We start from the raw sequence: 21151 nt of genomic DNA on the forward strand, positions 1-21151 counted from the left end.
AGCTTTTAGATGATCATACAAATCCCTTATTCAAGAGCCTGAAGACCTTGCAAGGGATTGCAATTTTGAACTTGTACAAGTCAGGCAAAAAGCAGTTAAAATCTAAAGATTTTTTTTTCTTTTCCCTTTTTCTTTATATTCTAGAAGTAAATAAGTGGAACATTGAACTTGAAACTTCTTTGTTATGAAGAAGATTCCAACTGTTTAGATAAAGAATTTAAATTTTAATGATATTAAAAACTCTAGTGAAAAACAGAAACTGAAATTAAAATCCCAAGATGATCTCTGGGAATCCACGAAAGCATGTTGCAGTTGGTATTTAAGATATTAATGACATTTCTGAGAAATACTGAGATTTGTGTGTGATATGCTTTTATTACTAAGTGATTTAATATTAATAACAACTTCTAGACTATAGTACTCTAAGATTTAAATACATACTTGTTTCTTAAAGAAAAAAAAAGTCAGCCATCATCCTAGGAATCATAAAGGAGTTCATTAGAGGAATGCATTAGACTGCATTAAAAGATTGGTAACTTGAGGGAATAATAAATGAAGATTGCTTTTCCTCTGTCTACTTCCCTTTTTTCTTCACCTTCTCTTCTTCCCACCCTTCAATGAACTTAAGTGAAGAGCTGTTATTGCTTTATTTGGTTAATGAAATCCACAGTTTGCAGTTGACAAGATGTTTGTTTGTCTCTCCTTAGATTAACAGCTTACTTTGGCCTCCTAGACATCTGTGATCTGAAGGGGGGAGAAACTGTGATCGTCAATGCGGCATCCGGAGCAGTGGGTTCAGTGGTGGGACAGATTGCTAAAATCAAAGTAAGTGATGGTACCAATTACTTTATTTAACAGGACCTCATTTACCTCATCTATAAAATAAAAGGATTGAATACAATTATCAGTAAGATCCCTTCCAGTTTAGAAATTCAATGACTATGACATCACTCACTTCAAGTAGAAGAGGTCTTTTAGCATGTCAAAATATGGATTGGAGAAACAGATCTGGATCTTTCCTTTTTTTTTTTTTTTTTTTTGAGGCTGGGGTTAAGTGACTTGCCCAGGGTCACACAGCTAGGAAGTGTTAAGTGTCTGAGACCAGATTTGAACTCAGGTCCTCCTGAATTCAGGGCTGGTGTTCTATCCACTGCACCACCTAGTTGCCCCGAAGTGGATCCTTTCAAAATAAATTGTATGCTGTTATTTGAGAAATCAACACACAGGTTCAAATCAGAAAATTGTGTTTCTCTAATTCAAAAACCCTTAGTTTTTGTGTGTGTGTGTGTGTGTGTGTGTGTGTGTGTGTGTGCGTGCGCGCGCGCACAATGAGTGCCTTTGCAGTCTTGTGAAGCCTGATTGGATGATAAGTCTATGATACTTAAAATTCCTAAAGTCTCTTTCTTCCAAAGAAAGGGAGTTACTATTTAAAGTGATATGAAGTTCTTTTGTGATTAGATAGGATTCAGTTATGTATGGCCCATCTTTGAGTCTTTTAAAAATCACTAAGTTATTTTTCCTGTTTCTTTTTTTTTTTAGGGCTGCAAAGTGGTTGGCTCTGCTGGTTCAGATGAAAAGGTTGCAATTCTCAAAAAATTTGGTTTTGATGTTGCTTTTAACTATAAGACAGTAGAATCTTTGGAAGAAACACTGAAGAAAGCTTCTCCAGATGGCTATGATTGCTATTTTGACAATGTAAGTCCAAATTGTTTTCACCAAAGAGGCTCTTACCCCATAATAACAAAGCATTGCGTCTGAGCAGACACTTCCTGGATCCTCATATGTGGAAAAAAAAATCATAGAAGATTTGTATGAGAGTTTTACAAATCTCATTAGGCTTGTTTCCATATGTGGGATAAAGGAATGAAGATTTCTCCTATGATTAATCAAGATAGAGGATAGGCTGCTTATAGAAATTCAAATCCATTCTCAGGGACCTAATGGCTTTGATTTGCCTTGAAGTAAAAAAAGTATTTTATAAACAAACGATATTAGAGGGGAGGTTGGAGGGAATTCTAAAGTTATTTCAGAAAAAACACAGAAGATAGACAACTCCTGATGTACCTGAAGAGTTCTAGTCCTGCTATGAGTAAGAAACCTCAAGCCTCAGCCCTGCTTCACTCCCTATCATGGGAGGTCTCCGTTTCCACTATGGAAGCCTCTCAGCCCTAACCCATCTAAGAGTCACTTAAAGAAACATAGGATCACTTACAGAACTGAACATAAGTGAACTCTTCAAGAAATAGATTTACTTCTGAGATTTTATGTATAGTTATTTCCGTGAATGTAATGTATCTTTATAATTTTATTCACAGAATCTCAAAGTTGAAAGAAACCTCACAGGCCTTCTAGTCTAGTCTGGGTCATCTATCCTTAAGAAGGAATCTCCTTTACAACATCCCTGATCATCCAGTCTCCATTTAACTTCAGGCCCTGCGCTCTATTCACTATGCTACCTAGCTACCCCTATAACTGCCCTTCAAATATCTAAATACTCACTCTTACTCTTCAAATAGATAAGTTAAACATTCCTACATATTTCAACAGGTCCTCAGATATAATCTGACCAAGACAGAACTATCAGCTCTCTCATTCTGATATATAATTATCAATGCAGTTTAAGATGGAATTGGCTTTTTGTTTTTTTGTTTTTTTTGTTTTTGCTTCCATGACATGCTATTGGTGACTACTGAACTTGAATTATTAAAATTTGCACATTTTTTGTCCTCAAAAATACATTTATCAAGGTACACTGGATAGAGCACCAGCCCTTTAGTCAGGGTTCCTGAGTTCAATTCCAGCTTCAGATACTTAATACTTCCTAGCTGTATCATCCTGGCCAAGTCACTTAACATTTAATACCTCACCAATATATATTTGTATACACACACACACACACACATACACACACACACACACACACACACATTTATCCTTATTAGATTTCATGTCATTAGATTTGGATCATCATTCTAACCTATCAAGAACTTCTGAGATCCTGAATCCTTTTGTAAATGTGTCAGCTATGCCTCTTAGCTTGAGTTATCAAATCAGTAATTATTCTTTAAGCGTCTGCTATATGCCAGACCACTATGCTAAACAATAGGGTTATAAAAAGAGAGGAAAAAAATTCTTGTCTTCAAGGGGCTTACAATCAATAGGGAAGACAATCTTCAAATTGGAGATAATTTCTGGGGAAGGCTCTAGTATTAAAGTAAACTGGGAAAGTCTTCTTACAGAAGGCAACTGAGATTGGAAGGAAGCCAAGGGAAAAATAAAGGAATATTTCACCCTAAAATTTTTGTAAGCATGCAGCATGTATTTTCATCCATTTTTTCTGACAAATATATGACCAGCACAAAATCATGGACTTCCCTGAGGTATGTAGAGACTTTTCTCTCTTGATGTCTCATTTACAACTACTCTTTAAGTACAATCAGTCAACTAGATCCAAATCTATCTAATGCTATTTAATATATTAATTATCCCTTCATCGTGTCCACAAAGATATTATAAGAAAAATTATCAAATGTTTGCTGAAATAGTTAAGCCATGTCTTTGCTAATCTATCAATCAAATTACTATTTAAGAGTTATATGAGATTAATCTCCACATTCTTAATGAAGCTCTTTCTGTCTGCTTCTCTTCTATATGTATACAAATCATTCCCTTAACAATGCATAACAATGCATTATAGAATTTTGCTAGAAATTAAATTTAAACTCACTAGCCTATAGTTCAGGGAAGCAAGGCTATTCCCTTTTAAAAATAAGAACATCTGTTCACCTCCATTCTATGGCTTATTTAAAGAGAAAAAATGTTTCTAGAAAAGTTGAGGAAACATCCAGCAAGGAAGCCAGAAAAAAAATTAATACTGAGGTGATGGAGATAAATCAGTATTAAGAGAAAGATGAATAATAGCACTTGATGATCAAGCAAAGAAAAACAAAGAAACTACATTATTCTATGTAGTCTAAGGTTTAATTCTCCAAGGGTAAGTGCTACTCCTAGGTTCTAAAGATTCATTGTATTTCCTAAATATGTGTGACTTTCAAAAGAGAAAGGTTACATGATAAAAAGCTAGACTTTGAACCAGGAAACCTTGAGCTCAAATCCCATTTTTGACACATATTGGTTGTCACTTAACCTCTATTTTTTTTTTTTTTTTTTAGTATTCTCTAAAATTTTAATTTGGAAAGAAGGTGCCAATCTGTCTTAGTAGAGGAAGTTACCTTATCTAGGAGTTCCCTAGACTGGTTTAAATGATCTCTAAAATCTCTTCCAGCTCTAAATTCTTTTAGCCCATGAAGGTCAGAATATATTAAACATATGTTAAGAGGTGATAAATCACTTGGCAAAATAATTCACCAAAAATTCCTTTAAAGCCAGGCAGTGCTGTGATATTTTCACTATAAAATTTAATTCAAAAAAATTAATTTCACTTAAAGAAATCTAATTTAGGGAAAGCTAGGTGGCACAATAGATAGAGCACCAGTCCTGGAATCAAAAGGACCTGAGTTCAAATACAGTCTCACATATTTAGTAGGCATGTAAATCTGGGCAAGTCACTTAACCTGATTGCCTCCAAAGAAAAGAAAAAAGAAAAGAAATATGATTTATATATACATATATATATATATTTTTATTTTATTTTATTTTATTTTATTTTTGGAAACTGTTAGGTTCTTACTAAGTGCTAAGTCGGTACTTAACAATTCTCTAGTTCACACCTTTGGTTCAGGCCTTTAAGGGGAGTTTATCCCTTTGAACTTCTGAGGAGGAGTTTACATATGAAAAGGAGTTTACACAACCTTTAAAAGGAGCAAGTTCATTGGTTGAAGTAATTTTCCCACAAGCCCCTGAGTTCTCACACACCCCTTCTCTGGGAGGATAAAAGAAGACAACATTGAGCAAGGAATTAGTTGAGTCTGGGCCAGAGTTGGGATGGCGGCCTGGAGGAGGAGTCTGGATTGGGGAAGGACAAGACTTCCTGACAGAACTTCAGTGAGCTGGGAAACTTGAGGAGATTCAGAGCCAGGATTCAGGAAGAAGGATTCGAGATTCTACCTTCGCTCTGGCTGGAGGCTCCAGAAGCCTCCCAAGAAACCTGCTCACAGAGAAAAGGATTTACAGAAAAGAAACCTCCTCCCAGAGAAGGATTACAATGGAGGGACGACAGAACTTTACAGGAAACCATCTACAAAGTGAATCAAATTATTCATACAGAACTGACAATTACGTGTGCATGTAGAGCCCACTCTGGAATAGTCCTCCAATTTAAGCTCATATCCTAAGGTATAGACTTCAGATAGCAATTGCTACTCCTATATTCTAAAGTATTTTCTGGACTTGAACTTCTGCTACTATAGCTTATGAACTCCCACTGCTATACTTCTCATTGTGCCATTTACATAATTAGTTCTTAACAAAAGCATTTAATAAAGTGGCATAGCAAAAACATTAGATACATGACATTTCCCCAATAAGACTGTGTCACATTCTGACAGAAGTACACATACATTTGTGGGAAGAGTTAGGCATAACTTTGAGTATGCCGAAAGTGAGGAACATGTGTCTGAGCCAAATCACCCCTCTAGAACTTCAGGTTTCTCCGTGTCCTTTCTATCCCACTGGAGTCATTATCTTATGATGAATCTTTTAACATAATAATCTGGTCATGGAATTCTAGATCTACCCACAGATGGCATGCTTAAAATGTTCTCATAGTTAAATAGCTAGAAAAGGAAAGGCAATCTACTGTTCTATTCTATTATTCAACTTGGGAATCTCAGTGACCATAAGACAGGAATTACACAGATATTTATAAATATTAACCTTTACTCTCTGATTTTGTCTTTGATGGTTTAGGTAGGTGGAGCATTTACAAATGCAGTTATTCCTCAGATGAAGAAATTTGGAAGAATTGCTATTTGTGGAGCCATTTCCACATACAATAGTGAAAAACCTCAACAAGGTAAGGTAATCATGTCCAGTCACAGATGTGGATTAAACAAGTAAAACTGCAAGAATATGATAATATTCTTATAATTTTGCTTATTTATAATTGTTTTACAGAGAATAACATCATTTTAAAATAAACTTTTACATATAAACAGATAGCTATATCTAACCACTTCCTTTATCTCAGTTCTTATATAACAGCCAAAAAAGACTAATGTTTCTCTTCCTGAGACAAAAAACTGATTAGGAGATTAGAAAGTATCTAGCTATTCCTCTAAACATAACAAAATGCCCCCAAGGACAGTAATTTACCAACTGTGAATCCAGCATGTCTATGTAAATAGTTTTATTGCCAGGTCAGTTTAATTGATATTAGTATTTTCCCCAAACACTATTCTATCTGATTGTTCCATTACCTCTTCATTTCTGACTATGGTGGACAACAATGTCTCTGGCTTCCTCCCTTCCTTTTCTCTACCCCCATTTCTAATTTCTCTTCTGTAATGGATTGAGGGGAAACACTATGGAATAAAGTCTCATCCTACTCTTTGACATTTCTCTTACCTTTGAAAGGCCTATCAATATAGTACCTTTTAATTTAATGGCTACTTTTAGGTACAACTCTGGCCAGTTGACATTTGAAAGGATATGTCTTACAGTAAATACTGCGTCCTCTTTCCTACTTACAGAAAAGCAATGCTTCCTGTCCAAAATATGGGATGACTTGCTAACACTTTTCAAATATATCAAAAAGCATTATTTACCCAATCAGTAGTAATCAATTGTTTTTCATCTCTATCAAAGATAGATAGAAATGATACCAAATGAAATAGAAGCAAACTAGGTAGGAGGAAGAATTCTCTTAAAAAAAAAAAAAACTAGGGAGCAAGACTATAAATAAAGATAGGTAGTTACCTAAAACTTAAACTTTTTCCACTCTTAACCCCTTTTCATCCAAGAAATTTCTATATTACCCCAGATACATAGGTATATAAAACAAGTACACAAATCAAATATTTACAGATAATAAATCATAATTTTACAATCCCTACATTCAGTTATGAGACCCCATATGAGGTCGTGAATTACTGTTAAGAAGTGGTGACTTAGAACACAATATACTAGGAGTAGACGGAAAAGGATACTAGAAGGCCATGGACACTTCTCAACATGCTTTTTATAAATGCACATGTTTTTCAAAGTCAGGAAATTCTGCTATCCTGGTTCTTTTATTAAGAAAGTGTCCAAAAGTACAAGAGGGGAAAGCAAGAAGCTTTTTTCAGAGCTCTGAGCCCTAAGGGGATTCACCAGGGGCTCATCTACCAGAGAGGAATACTAGAGCCTCCTACTGCTGCCACCTTCCCAGAGGGATGAAATTTACTTTTCCTAAGTGGCACTGAGACATTCTGTGGTAATAAAGTACTGTGGGAGACTGGTAATTAATGACTATAGAGGAGGTGGAGGGATGGCAAACCAGGAGTTTGGGTGCCTGGGACTCCTTAGTCGTTGAACTAAAGAACAGAGTACTGGAGCTGGGAGTCTGTGTGGAGTACTACAGAGTGGAAAGAAAGGAGACAAATAGAACCAGTTCTATACTCACTGAAGTCATGTGGTATAGAGACTGAGCCTAGTGAAAAGTGAATTCCCCAGTGTGATGTGTGGGAAGAGGCAGAGAATGTTTGAGTTCCAACTTTTCAGGGGATCTGCCACCAAAAAAAAAAAAAGATTCAGAAACTGAAAAATAGGGGAATAAAAGAAAAGACTGAAGTTACCAAAGATTCCAGAAGAAAATTCTGTTTAAAAAATTGAATGCATGCAGATGTCAACAGGTTAGTTATTAATAAAAGAAGGGAAGATGACATTAAAAAAAACCCAGAAATCTCTGTGTAAATAAATATAAGATAGAAAAATGAAGCAACATGTGATGATGAGTCAGGAAAAATTTTGGATCCCAAGAAAGTATGTAATCCTAGCAGGATATTTCTTAATGGAACAAGAAGCAGAATGTATGGCCTATACAGTAGAAATAATTGACAGAATTGAAAAAATTGAATCTATCTTAGCAAATCTCTCCAAAAAAGAGATATGAGGAACACAGAATAAAGAATAAAGATGTATAAGGACAATGAATGAAAGAATAAAAATTTGGAATAGAGAAAAAAGAGAATTAAGGAAGATAAAGGAAATCCTTTTTTGGAAAAAGACACAGAATATTTAAAAACAAACAAAATAAGTAAGAGGAAAGAAAAGAAAAGGAAGATTTTAATCAAGTAATGGAGAAAGAAAAATAATTAAATTATGTAAAAGAATGAAAAAGGAATTAATACATAAACTTCAAAAACTATGGGAAAGGATGACAAATACAGGAGGTAGGGAGAACGGACGAATAGTTATTTGTAGCATTTCTTTTTCTATGGTTATTGAATTCTGGATTTTCTTCTTCCCTTCCCATTGAGAAGGCAAAGCAATATGATACCTATTATATTTGTGAAATCAATCACTCAAAATATTTTTGAATTAGTGATATTGGGGGAGAAAAGGCAAAAAAAAATGAAAATTAAAAACAGTATTCTTCAGTCTGCACTCAGTTCATCTAATTTTTCATCATGAGTCCTTTAGAGTTACTTTGGATCATTGTACTGCTCAGAGTAGTTAGATCTTTCATGGCTGACCATCAGTTTCTGTGCATAGTATTCTGCTTGTTCTGCTCACTTCACTTTTTATAAGTTTGCTTATGCCTTTCCAGGTTTTTCTGAGACCATCCTGCTCATCATTTCTTGTATTGTACCACAACTGGTTCAGCCATTCCACAATTGATAGAATTTCTAATTCTTTGCCACCACAAAAAGAGCTGCTACAGATATTTTTGTATAGATGAGTTCTTTTTTCTTTTATGTTTGATGTCTTTGGGATACAGACCTAATGATGGTATTGCTGGGTCAAAGAATATGTACTCTTTCGTCATGGTTATAAGTTGTTCTCCAGATGAAGGATCTATTCACTATACCACCAGTGCACTGGTACCCCTTTATTTCCACATCCTCTGTGGCATTTGTCAGTTTCCTTTTCTGTTACATTGGCCAATTTGATTAATGTGGAATGATACCTTGGAGCTATTTTGATTTGAATTTTTCTAATTGTTAGTGATTTAGAATATTATAGATTGTATTGATTTCTTCTGGGGGTTGCCTGTACATGTCCTTTGGCCATTTATCAATTAGGGAATGGAGGGAGGAATTTAAGTGTAAATAGAAGAAAATCCTTAGAAATAGGGCTTCCTTAAAATAGATTAAGCAATAATAACTCAAGTGACTATACCTTTAAAGAGGATGAATTAAAAAAAAAAAAAAAAAAACATCAGTTCAGAAAAAGAAAACCATATTAGTGACAAGAACAAAAATATAAACTTAACTCATAACTTTACATGTTGAAAGAATGAAATAATCCAATAAAACAAAAGTTACAAAATGAATTAGAAAACAAAACCAAAATTTTTTGCTTATCAGTTTTAAGTTATTTTTTCCTCAATAGTATTTTATTTTTCTAAATACAGGTAGAGATAGTTTACTTGTTCACACTATTTATTTTTATATAATTTTGTGTTCCAAACTTTTTCTCTCTCTCTCTCTTATGTCTTCTCTCAAGATAGCAAGCAATCTGATAGAGGTTGTACATGTATAATACATTTTTTTAATTATTGAGCTGTTCTAGGAGTCAGGAAAACTTGGGTTCAAGTCTTGCCTTGGACTGATACTATTTAAGGGCCTCAGTTATATTACTTTGCTTTTCTTGGACAACAAATTACAGAACACGTGCTTGTGTTGGTAGAGGAATTTCTTACTGGCAAATTGTTACACTGCTGAAACCATAGGTCAGGGCTAGTATCCCAAATTTTTTTATTAGCATTATGTTACTCACTGATTTGCTTCATGGGTTGCCACAAAAGTGGATGAGGAGAGGCCTGCATTTCATCCAATAATTCTATATTTTGGAATGCTACATTTTCTGAAGAATCAAAAGATATACAATATTTTAAAGCATAATTCCATACTTGTCATATTGTGAAAGAAAAATAAGTATAAAAAAGGAAAAAAAAAAAACATGAGAAAGAAAAAGCAAACAAATGAAGAAAAAAGTGAAAATAGTACGTTTTGATTCACCTTTAGTCTTCATAGTTCTCTCTATGGTTGCAGATGGCATTTTCTATAGAGAGCCACAGATAGTGGAAGAACTCTTGGTGATGACTCTTCAATCCAGAGGGAATTGACAATGCTGCTGACAATGTCTGGTTTGGCTCTCTTCTCCTCTTGGGGCACCTCAGCCTTCCTGAGAAGTCAGAGGTGGGGTGGGACATGACAACCTGTGTTCTACTTGAAACAGAGATACTTGCAATAAAAGAGAGATTTACATAATAATAGCAGGGTGCTTATAGTTAGCACATGCCCAGTGGATTGTAGTGATGTAATCATACTAGTGTTAGCACATGCTCAGTGTGCTGTGGTGAAAACATGCTCAGTGTGCTGTAGCGATGTAATTGTACTAAAGTATGTAGGGCTGAGAGAACTTGAAATAAAGGGACCTCATGTTTGGTCATCCACATGGCTCCCTGCCTCATCACTCTTCCACTAAGATCAAGGACTTGAGCTGGTCCTGAGTTCCTCTGGATGGTATATTTGGGGGCTCTAGAAAACACACTACTATTTTCCATCCCAGAATTGTCTTGGATCACTGCATTTCTGAGAAGAGCTAAATCTATCATAGGTGATCAAGACAATTTTACTGTTACTATGTACAGTGTTCTCTTGGTTCTGCTTACTACACTCAGCATCAGTTCATGTAAGTCTTTCCAGGCTTTTCTAAAATCAGCCTGCTCATCATTTCTTATAGAACAATAATATTCTATTATATTCATATGTCCTAACTTATTTAGCCATGCCCCAATTGGTGGGCATCCTCTAAATTTCCAATTCCTTGCCATTACAAAAATGACTGCTACAAACATTTTTGCATAAATAGGTTTTTTCCCCTCTTTTATGATCTCTTTGGAATACAGACCCAATAGTGACACTGCAGGATCCAAGGGTATGCACAGTTTTATCTCTTTTGGGTTAGTTCCAAATTGCTCTTCAGAATTGCTGGATCATTTGTTGTGACTCTACATCCCCTCTAATATTTGTCATTATCTTTTCCTCTCATCTTAGCCAATCTGAGAAGTGTGAAGTGGTACCTCAGAGTTGTCTTAATTTGCATTTCTCTAATCAATGATGTTTTAGAGAATTTTTTCATATGAATATAAATGGCTTTAATCTCTTCATTTGAAATTGTCTGTTCATATTCTTTGACTATCAGTTAGGGAATGACTTGTATTCTTGTAAATATGACTCAGTTGTCTATTTTAAAAATGAAGCCTTTATCAGAAACACTGGCTATAAAAATTATTTCCCAGATTTCTGCTTTCCTTCTTTTTTTCTCTGCTTCCCTTTTAATTTTAAGATCTGTTTGTGCAAAAACTTTAATGTAATCAAAATTATCCATTAGTCCTTCTTTGGGTATAAATTCCCCCCTTCTTCAAAGATCTGACAGATCAACTATCCTTGCTCTCCTCGTTTGTTTATGATATTGCCATTTATATCTAAATCATGAACTCATTTTGACCTTATCTTGGTATAGGGTGTAAGATTTTGGTCTATGTCTAGTTTTTGCCATACTATTTTCCAATTTTTCCAGCAATTTTTGGCAAATAATGAATTCTTATCTCAGAAGCTAGAGTCTGGGTTTATCAAATAGTAGATTACTTTAGTCACTGACTATTGTGTCTTGTGTACCTAATCTATTCCACTGATCTCCTACTCTCTTTCTTTCTTTCTTTCTTTTAGGCAATTGGGGTTAAGTGACATGCCCAGGGTCATACAGCTAGGAAGTATTAAGTGTCTGAAATCAGATTTGAACTCAGGTCCTCCTGATTTCAGGGCTGGTGCTCTATCCATTGCACCACTTATGTGCTCTACTACTCTATTTCTTAGTCAATTCCAAATGGTTTTGTAAGTCCCACTTTATTTAGATCTGGTACAAGAAAGCCTCCTCCCTTTACATTTTTTTTCATTAATTCCTTTGATGTTCTGGATCTTTTGTTCTTCCAGATTAATTTTATAATTATTTTTTCTAGCTCTGTAATTTCTTGGCAGTTTGACTGGTGTGGCACTGAATAAGTACATTAATTTAGATAGAATTGTCATTTTTATTATATTAGCTCAGCCTACCCAAGAACATTTGATATTCTTCCGTGATTTAGATATTACTTTATTTGTGTGAAAAGTGTTGTATAATTGTGTTCATATAGCTCCTGGGTTTGTCTTACTAGATAATCCTCCAAATATTTTATATTGTCTACAAGTATTTTAAATGGTATTTCTCTTTTTATCTGTTGCTTCTGGGCTTTGTTAGTAACATATAGAAATGTCGATGGTTTATGTGGCTTTATTTTATATCTGGCAACTTGGCTAAAATAAATTATTTTAAATAGTTTTTTAGTTGATTCTCTAGGAAATATACTGTCATATAATATGCAAAGAGTGATAGTTTTGTTTCCTCATTGCCTACTTTAATTCCTTCAATTTTTAAATTCTTCTCTTTTTGCTAAAATCAACATTTCTGATATAATACTTGTTAATAGTGGTGATAATGAGCATCCTTATTTCACCCCTGATCTTATTGGGAATGCTTCAAGCTTATCACCATTACATATAATGCTTGCTCCTTTTATTCTTATGTTCTCTAGTGTTTTTTATTAGGAATGAGTGCTGTATTTTATCAAATACTTTTTCCGTATCTGTTAAGATAATCATATGATTTTTGTTAGTTGATATGGCCAATTATGCTGATAGTTTTCCTTATGTTGAACCAGTCCTGAAATCCTGGTATAAATATCACCTTCTGATGATGTTTCTGTAATCTCTTTGCTAATATTTTATTTAAGATTTTTGCATCAATATTCATTAGGGAAATTGGTTTATAATTTTCTTTGTTTTGATTAAATTAATTATTGATTAATTGATAATTTAATAAATAATAGCTTAATTAAATAAGCAAAAAGATTAATTAATCTTCCTGGTTTGGAAATCCGCACTATATCTCTGTCATAAAAGGAATTTTGCTGGACTCTTCACTTATTTTTCCAAATAGTTTATATGATATTCGAATTAATTGTTCTTTAAATATTTGGTAGAATTTACTTGTAACTCCATCTAGCCCTGGAATTTTTTCTTAGGAATTTCATTGATTGTTTGTTCAATTTCTTTTTCTGAAAAGGAGTTATTGAAGTATTTTATTTCCTCTTCTGTTAGTTTCAGCAATTTATATTTTTGTAAATATCCATCCATTTCACTTAGATTGTCAAATTTATTGGCATATAATTGGGCAAGATAGCTCCTATAGTTATTGCTTTAATTTCCTCTTTGCTGATGATAAGTTCATCCTTTTCATTTTTGATAGTGGTAATTTGGTTTTCTTTTTTCCTTTTTCTAATCATATTAACCAGAGGCTTATCAATTTTGAATTGGGGGGGAATTGTAATTTTGGTTTTGTTTTTGTTTTTTAAACCAAGAGGATTTTAAAATTTTTATTGTTTTTTTTTTCCTTTTTAAAAATAGTCTTCTCACAAAGGGAGAGGGGTACCAGAAGAAATTGGGCAATGTAACAAAAAAAATATCAATAAAAGATTTAAAAGGGGAAAAAATGCCAAGCCCAATCCCCTATATTACAATAGATAAGGCATTTGATGGGCCAATAGAGGACACACTTTTCAAACTTTTCCAAGAATACATAGTACTGACTATGGTGACAAGGGCAGAGAATAGCCTATGATTTCATAAGTAGAGGGAACTTTCAGATGAGGAACTCTCTTTCTCTGCAACTTATAGTAAAAGAGTTTCCTGGAGTACTAAGAGCTTAAGCACTGCTAAAGCCACACATCCAATGTGTCTAAGGGGTAGATTTGAACCCAAATTTTCCTGTCTAAGTCAGTTCTCTATTCACTACTCCAAGTTGCCCTTAAGCTATGATAGGAGAGGCCAAAGACTGTAGATAGTGAATAACTCAGATGGGTTGTTCAATTCTCCTTCCAGAGTTGATTCAGGACCTTTGTAATCTAGTTCTATGTTTCTAAGATTATTTAATACTATTTTCCTTTGCAATTTTATATTCCACACAACTGGACTATTAAATTGTCCTTTAACTCAATGCTGCATCTCCTATCTCCACACAAGTCTACAGTGTACTCCTTTATCATCTCTGCCTCTCAGAGAAAGAACTGATAAATAGAAGTGTGTACAGAATGATTTTACATATTTATATGTGTGTGTGTATGTGGATACACGCACATATGTATATATAGATACACATACTTACACACACATACAAATTTGTGTTTCTAGGGTCGGGGTGAGGAAGGAGGGAAAAAAGAAATTTACATTATAATTTTATTATACATTTTAAAGGAATTGCAAGTTATATACAATAAATTTGCAGTCTCATATGCAATCATTTTTATGATACTATGTTATGGAAATGCTTGTTTTATTCCATAAATTAAAATTTAAATAATTTTCAAAAGCCTTTTTTTTTCCAAAGCTGAAGCCAGATGTAAAGCCATCCCTGATTCCCCACCCCTTTCTCTATTTTCCTGGTACTATAATTACTTATTCCCCACCCAACCAAATAGAATGTAAGCCTCTTGAAGTCAAGGACTATTTCCATTTTGTCATCATATGGAAAGAAGGAAGGAAGGAAGGAAGGAAGGAAGGAAGGAAGGAAGGAAGGAAGGAAGGAAGGAAGGAAGGAAGGAAGGAAGGAAGGAAGGAAGGAAGGAAGGAAGGAAGGAAGGAAGGAAGGAAGGAAGGAAGGAAGGAAGGAAGGAAGGAAGGAAGGAAGGAAGGAAGGAAGGAAGGAAGGAAGGAAGGAAGGAAGGAAGGAAGGAAGGAAGTCTCAAGAGGTCTCTTTTAGTATTCTGGTTAAATGCTGCAGTATCCAAGTCAGCTATTGACCACCCAAATAAGAAACAAGAACATTGCTACATCAAGGAAAAGGCATATCCACCTCACTTAACCTTTATTTGGGCCCTTTGTGCAACAATTTTCCTAGAAGTAACTAGAAGATGATATTGATTTTTTAAAAATTGTAATACACTTTAATCAGTTTCTTTTGTCTTTATATCATAGTAATTTCTGAGTAAGGTAAAGCACACTGGGCCAGGAATTAAGAAGGCCTGAGTTTAAATCCATACTTAGATGTTGACTAACTAACTCTGGACAAGCTGTTTAATCCTTGTTTGCCTGTTTCCTCAACTATAAAACTGAAATAATAATAGTACCAATCTCACATGGTTGTTGTGAGGATCAAATGAGATAATATTTGTAAAGTGCTTGGCATATAGGTAAGCATTATTTAATGTTTCTTCCTTTTCCCTACCCCCTTCAGATTGAATTTGATAATGCATAAAACACTTTGCCCTAATAGTTCTCTGCTTCTTGTATGAAAAGAGAAGTATGTTCTCTAAGATTATTCCTAGTTTTTTCACTTATGAATTTGGATTACACTATTGATCTTTTTATTTATGTTGTTGCAGTTATTATTTATAGTGTTCTTTTGGTTCTGCTTATTTCATTCTGTGCCAGTTCATAGAAAGCTATTTTCCCTGAATTCCTCACTCATATAATACTGTTCCTACAGTCATATACCATATTAATTTTTTAATCATTCCCCAGTGGTGGATACTCAACTGGGTTTCCAAAGAATACTATTATGAATATTCTGGGATTCTTTGGACTTTTTTTCTGTCTTTGATTTCCTAGATGTAGATGTCCAGTTATGAAATTACTGGGTCAAACCATATGGACAATTTAGAGTGAAACTGATACTTCCTGAAAAAAATGTTAAGCTTTGTTTTTCCTAACTTTTTCTTTTCCTGTGTACTTATAAAGCCTCAGTATTAATTATAGAAATATGTCATATGTTCTTCCTTACAGGAATCTATATTCAATATCCCTTTATTTATGGTGAGCTACGCATGGAAGGATTTATTGTCAGTCGCTGGCAAGGAGATGTTCGCCAAAAAGGCCTAAAAGACTTGTTGAAATGGGTCTTAGAGGTAAGACAGTACAATTGAGATTTCTCTCTTCTAGAATTCTACACTGGAATTTTCTACCACATTTCCTTCCATAGACATATTTCTTTTATACATAGTCTAAGAATGTTATGAATTTGGGATCTATAAGCTATGGCAATGATATATCTTGGCGAACAATTCATGGTCTTCTAAGTACTTTGAAAACAGAAATATAAATCTTTTATCTTAAAAAGTAAAACTTCCAACATACCTCAAAATGCCTTATGATGATATGAAGGTAAAATGTCTATGGAGTACAAGCTCTGCCAAGTTCTACAATGGTAGAAAGACTGTAAGTCTCATCCAAGCTAAATTCAGTATCTGCTCTGCCAAGAATAGCATAAATAGAGAAATTATTATATAAAAACTTGTTACCAGATGATGAATGTTTGGCAATGCCAAACCACAAAGCAAAGAAAATTGCAAAACAATGTGCAGTCCCGGGTATTCCCTTTCAGTTTTTTCAGTGATTCTGAAGTAAACTAAAAAGAAAAGGAGTAGAAATTTCTAAGAATTACATAGCTTTTATACTATAAATATTAATGTAACTGTTGATGCTATATTGTGAAATCATTGTCCAGAGACCAAATGCACATAGAATAGTAGAAAATAAATCATCATATGAATATTAATGTTCTTATTAAAAATGAAACCAGGAGACAAATGAAAGTAGTAGTTAAAGATGGCTCATAGATCCTTCTTGAAAAGATAGAGGAACTAGTAGAGTATGTATTGAAAGGTTGCAAGAAACATCTTATGGGGTACAGGTAGGTGGTGCAGTGGATAGATCACCAGCCCTGAAGTCAGGAGGATCAGAGTTCAAATCTGGTCTCAGACACTTAACACTTCCTTAACACTTGTAACCCTAGGCAAGTCATTTAACCCCAATTGCCTCAGCTAAAAAAGGAAAGAAAGAAATATTTTGTGGGATGATATGACCACCATATTGATGTACACAAGATGAGCATATTTTTCAAAGACCAAAATGAAGATAACTGTGGCTTGTGTTTCAACTTCTGGTACAAAAGATAGGAAAGGAGAGAATGTGAAGAACTTGACAAAAACATTCAAAGTAAATCAATATGTACTTTAATACTTGATTATATTAAAGCAGAGGAGGGCACTAGAGAAGATAATAGAATATAAATTGAAAAATATAGCTCAAGGATATTTATTTAAAGAGATCAAAGGCCTATTTATGAATTATACCAATATGTCATGAATACTCACTTAAAGAAGAAAATTGTAAGGCAACGAACATTGTGAATATAGAATAACATCAAAAAAGAAGGGAAATTAATTGTATCTTGATTGAAGTAGGAGAATTTCCAGATTGTGCAGAATCAGATCATTGACTTGTAAAAGCGAAGTCAAAAATCAATACTAAATTGGAATAAGAGAAGAGGATACATATTTGAAATAAATTGCAAAGGTGAAACTGGCAGGTCTTGGCAACATATTGTATATGGGGATAAGACTAAAGAGAGGAAGATGATACCCAGAGTGCAAGCCTAAGAGAAGAGGAGATGATGGTACCCTCAATCGTAATAGGAAATCTTGGAGGGGATGGGGTTAGATGGAAAGATGAGTTCCATTTTGGACATAGTGAGTTTAAAGTATCCACTGGACAGCCAATTAGAGGTGTCTAAAAGGCAATTAGAGATATGAGACTGGAGGTCAGCAGAGAAGTTGGGGTATGATAGGTAAATCTGAGAATATAAACATAGAGATAATTCAATCCACTGGAATTGATTAGATCATCAAGTGAAGAAGCAGAGAAAAAAAGAGAAGAGAGCCATATGGAACACCTGCATTTAGAAGGTGTGTACTGGAAAAGAAGCTAGCAAAGGAGACTGAGAAGGAGCAGACTGATAAATAAGAAAAAAAACCAAGAGACACTGGCCTCTGGCTAAAACTTAAGTCATAGATAAGGTACCAACCTGCACTGGTAGAGAGAATATATCCACCAGAGAGTTCCCTATGCTTGTAAAATCACAGATCAAGCCCCTATCTCTACATTCCTAGAATTTATAACATAACAGTATAATCTAACAGTATAGATATGGCACATTTTATAGCTTTGTATGCTCTATGATGCCTTGCACAGTGGGATTTTAAGAAATATTCATTGATTTAATACCTATGTCCCATATTTTCAGTCATGTCTGACTCTTTGTGATCTCATTTGGGGTTTTCTTAGCAAAAATACTGGAATGATTTGCTTTTTCCTTATCTAGCTCATTTTACAGATGAGGAAAATTGTAAGTGATTTACTCCGGGTCACTCAACTAGTAAGTATCTGAGGCTGGATTTGAACTCAGGCCTTCCTGCCTCCTGGCCCAGCACTCTATCCACTGTGTACTTAATTGCCTTTATTCTTATCTACTGGAATAAGACTATAATTATAAATTGGTTTACTTCCTTTTATTTTTTGTTTATTTATTCTTTCCACAGGGCAAAATCCAGTACCAAGAACACATCACTGAAGGTTTTGAAAATATGCCAATGGCATTCATAGGAATGCTAAAAGGAGAGAATTTGGGGAAAACATTAGTGAAACCATAAGGGATCCAAGAGTACATTACGCTGGAAATCTGAAGAGTTTACTTCAAGTTTACTAAAACTTTATAGAAAAGCATGCCTATTAATCTTAAAATACTAAAAATCACCAATATTTTTAGCAATTTAATAAAATAAATTTAATAAAATAAATGAAAAATTGTTATATAAAAAATAACAAGTGAAAATTCTTTAGTCAGTGAACAATCACCAAGATATAAGAATTATAATAACAACTTATATTTAACAGCATTTTGTAATTTCCAAAACTCCTTTGTTCACTCACCTGTGAGGCAGACAGTGCAAGTTTATTTCTCCCCATTTAAAGGTAAGAAAACTAAGGCTTATAAAAAGTTTTACATGAGAACACACAGATCATGGCAGAACTAAGACTTAACTTTGGGATAATAGGGATTACCCTGATGAAAAAGACTTCAATAAAAACTTATCTAAATAAATAAATAGAAACACAAATAAAACCATTATCACACATTTTTAGCAAGGGGCAAAGGCAATGATACACCCACAGTGTGACAATGGATGGAGTATCAGCAAGGAGTCAGGAAAACAGAGATTCAAGTCCAACTTAAGCTGGATTTACTACATGTATTCTTGGATAAGTCATTTAACTTCTATATGCCTCAGTTTTCTCATCTGTAAGGGGATTATAATAGCACCTGATGAGATCTAGATTTGGGGTACCCAAATGAAATTAGGGTTTAATTGAGGTCTAGTAGCAGATTTGGGGAACAGGGAGTCAAATGGAGCTCCCCTACAAACACTTTGGATTCAGCACAAGGATACAGAGTTAAATGAGGTCTGGTGGCAGCGCAAGAGTCCTCTGTAAAGAAATTTACAGACCCGAAAACCTAGATTGATAAAAGAGGTTTATTATGGGGTTTGGAAGTAAAGTTAAAGTCTAGTTAGCAAAAAGTGAAGGTAAAGATAAGAGGGCACCAGAAACAGTGTTCCAGTGGACAGAGAGTCCTTGGTGCCAGGTATGGTGCTGGCATGTTTCGACTCTCTGCAAAGAGAGGACTCCAGCTTGGCTCTTTTATAATGAGAGATTTAGCTAAAGGGGCCCATGGGTGGAGTCCCAAGTTGGCTCAGATCTGATGGGGGCTGACAAAGGCCTGAATCTTCTATTGGAATTCAAAAGGGTGCTTTTGACCAGGATTTGTGAATCAAAGGTCCTAGCTTCTTGAATTGTTAATGCATCAGCTAGGAGGGGTTGGGAATCAGAAAGGAATACATCAGTCTGAAAGGACTAGTTTTTTTTTTTTTTTTTTTTTTAATTTTTTATTTTATTTTATAATTATAACATTTTTATAACATTATTATATAATTATAACATTTAATTATAACATTATAACATATGCATGGGTAATTTTTTTACAACATTATCCCTTGCACTTACTTCTATTCAGATTTTTTCCCTTCCTCCCCCAACCCCCTCCCCCAAATGGCAAGCAGTCTTATATATGTTAAATATATTACAGTATAATTTAGATACAATATATGTGTGTAGAACCGAATTTTTTGTTGCACAGGAAGAATTGGATTCAGAAGGTAAAAATAACAGTTTACATTCATTTCCCAGTGTTCCTTTTCTGGATGTAGCTGGTTCTAGGACTAGTTTTTTAAAGGGACCACAATCCAATCCTCATGATTACCTACTTCTCAGGGTTGTACTGAGGAGCCATAATAAGGATCACTCAGGATTTAGCAGCATCCACATTAAAGGATCAAAGGTCCTAAAATCTGAAGTTCTGAAAGGCAAAAGAACTTGGTATGCAGCCAAGAATAACTTACCCAGCCAAACTGAGCATTTTCTTCCAGGGAAGAAGATGGAGATTCAATGAAATAGGTGAATTCCATCTATTTCCGATGAAAAAAAAAACAGAGCTAAACAAAAACTTTGACCTCCAAATATAAGACTCAAGAGAACCATAAAAAGGTAAAAAGAATTCTTGAGAACTGTATTTCTGTTATGGGTATACATAAAGAATACATGTATAATTTGGTTTTACTGTTATAATATAAAAAAGGAACTAGAGGTGAAAAGGAAATTGTACCAGAAAAAGGGAAAAGTGGAGTAAAAAGAGGGAAATTACATCTCATGAAGAAGCAAAGGAAACCTATTATATCTGAAGGAATGAAGGGAGAGGAATGAACATATTGTGAATGTTACTCTCATCAGATTTGTCTCAAAGAGAAAATATTAGACATACATAGAAACTTCTCCCACCTCACTGAAAAGTGGGAGGGGAAAAGTAAAAAGGGGAGGAGTAGGGTAAAGAGAAGAGAATACAGAAATAGTAAGGAAAAGGTTTAAGAAAAGGAGAGGGACTTCAAGGGAGAGAGGGATTCTAAAGAGGAAGGGCTGCGTGAGGCAAGTAGTGCTCATAAGTCTAATACTGGGGAGGGATGTAAGGGGGAAAGGAAAAAGGAAAGCATAATTTGGGGATA

General features: G+C 34.4%; 1 protein-coding gene across 2 annotated transcripts in view; it reads left to right on the plus strand.

The window, feature by feature from the left end:
* PTGR1 (prostaglandin reductase 1) overlaps positions 1-18842 on the plus strand; it is a 31877-nt gene extending 13035 nt beyond the window's left edge. Inside the window, exons 6-10 of one of the 2 annotated variants that reach the window (XM_074280828.1) lie at positions 708-825; positions 1540-1695; positions 5869-5974; positions 15984-16105; positions 18578-18842. In XM_074280828.1, the coding sequence (XP_074136929.1) occupies positions 708-825; positions 1540-1695; positions 5869-5974; positions 15984-16105; positions 18578-18688 (613 nt within the window). In that variant the 3' untranslated portion in view covers positions 18689-18842. The remainder of the gene's footprint in view (positions 1-707; positions 826-1539; positions 1696-5868; positions 5975-15983; positions 16106-18577) is intronic. The other variant, XM_074280829.1, reaches the window with a different exon arrangement.
* Positions 18843-21151: the final 2309 nt, after the last annotated feature.

This window comes from Sminthopsis crassicaudata, chromosome 1, assembly GCF_048593235.1.
Source record: "Sminthopsis crassicaudata isolate SCR6 chromosome 1, ASM4859323v1, whole genome shotgun sequence".
NCBI lineage: Eukaryota > Metazoa > Chordata > Mammalia > Dasyuromorphia > Dasyuridae > Sminthopsis > Sminthopsis crassicaudata.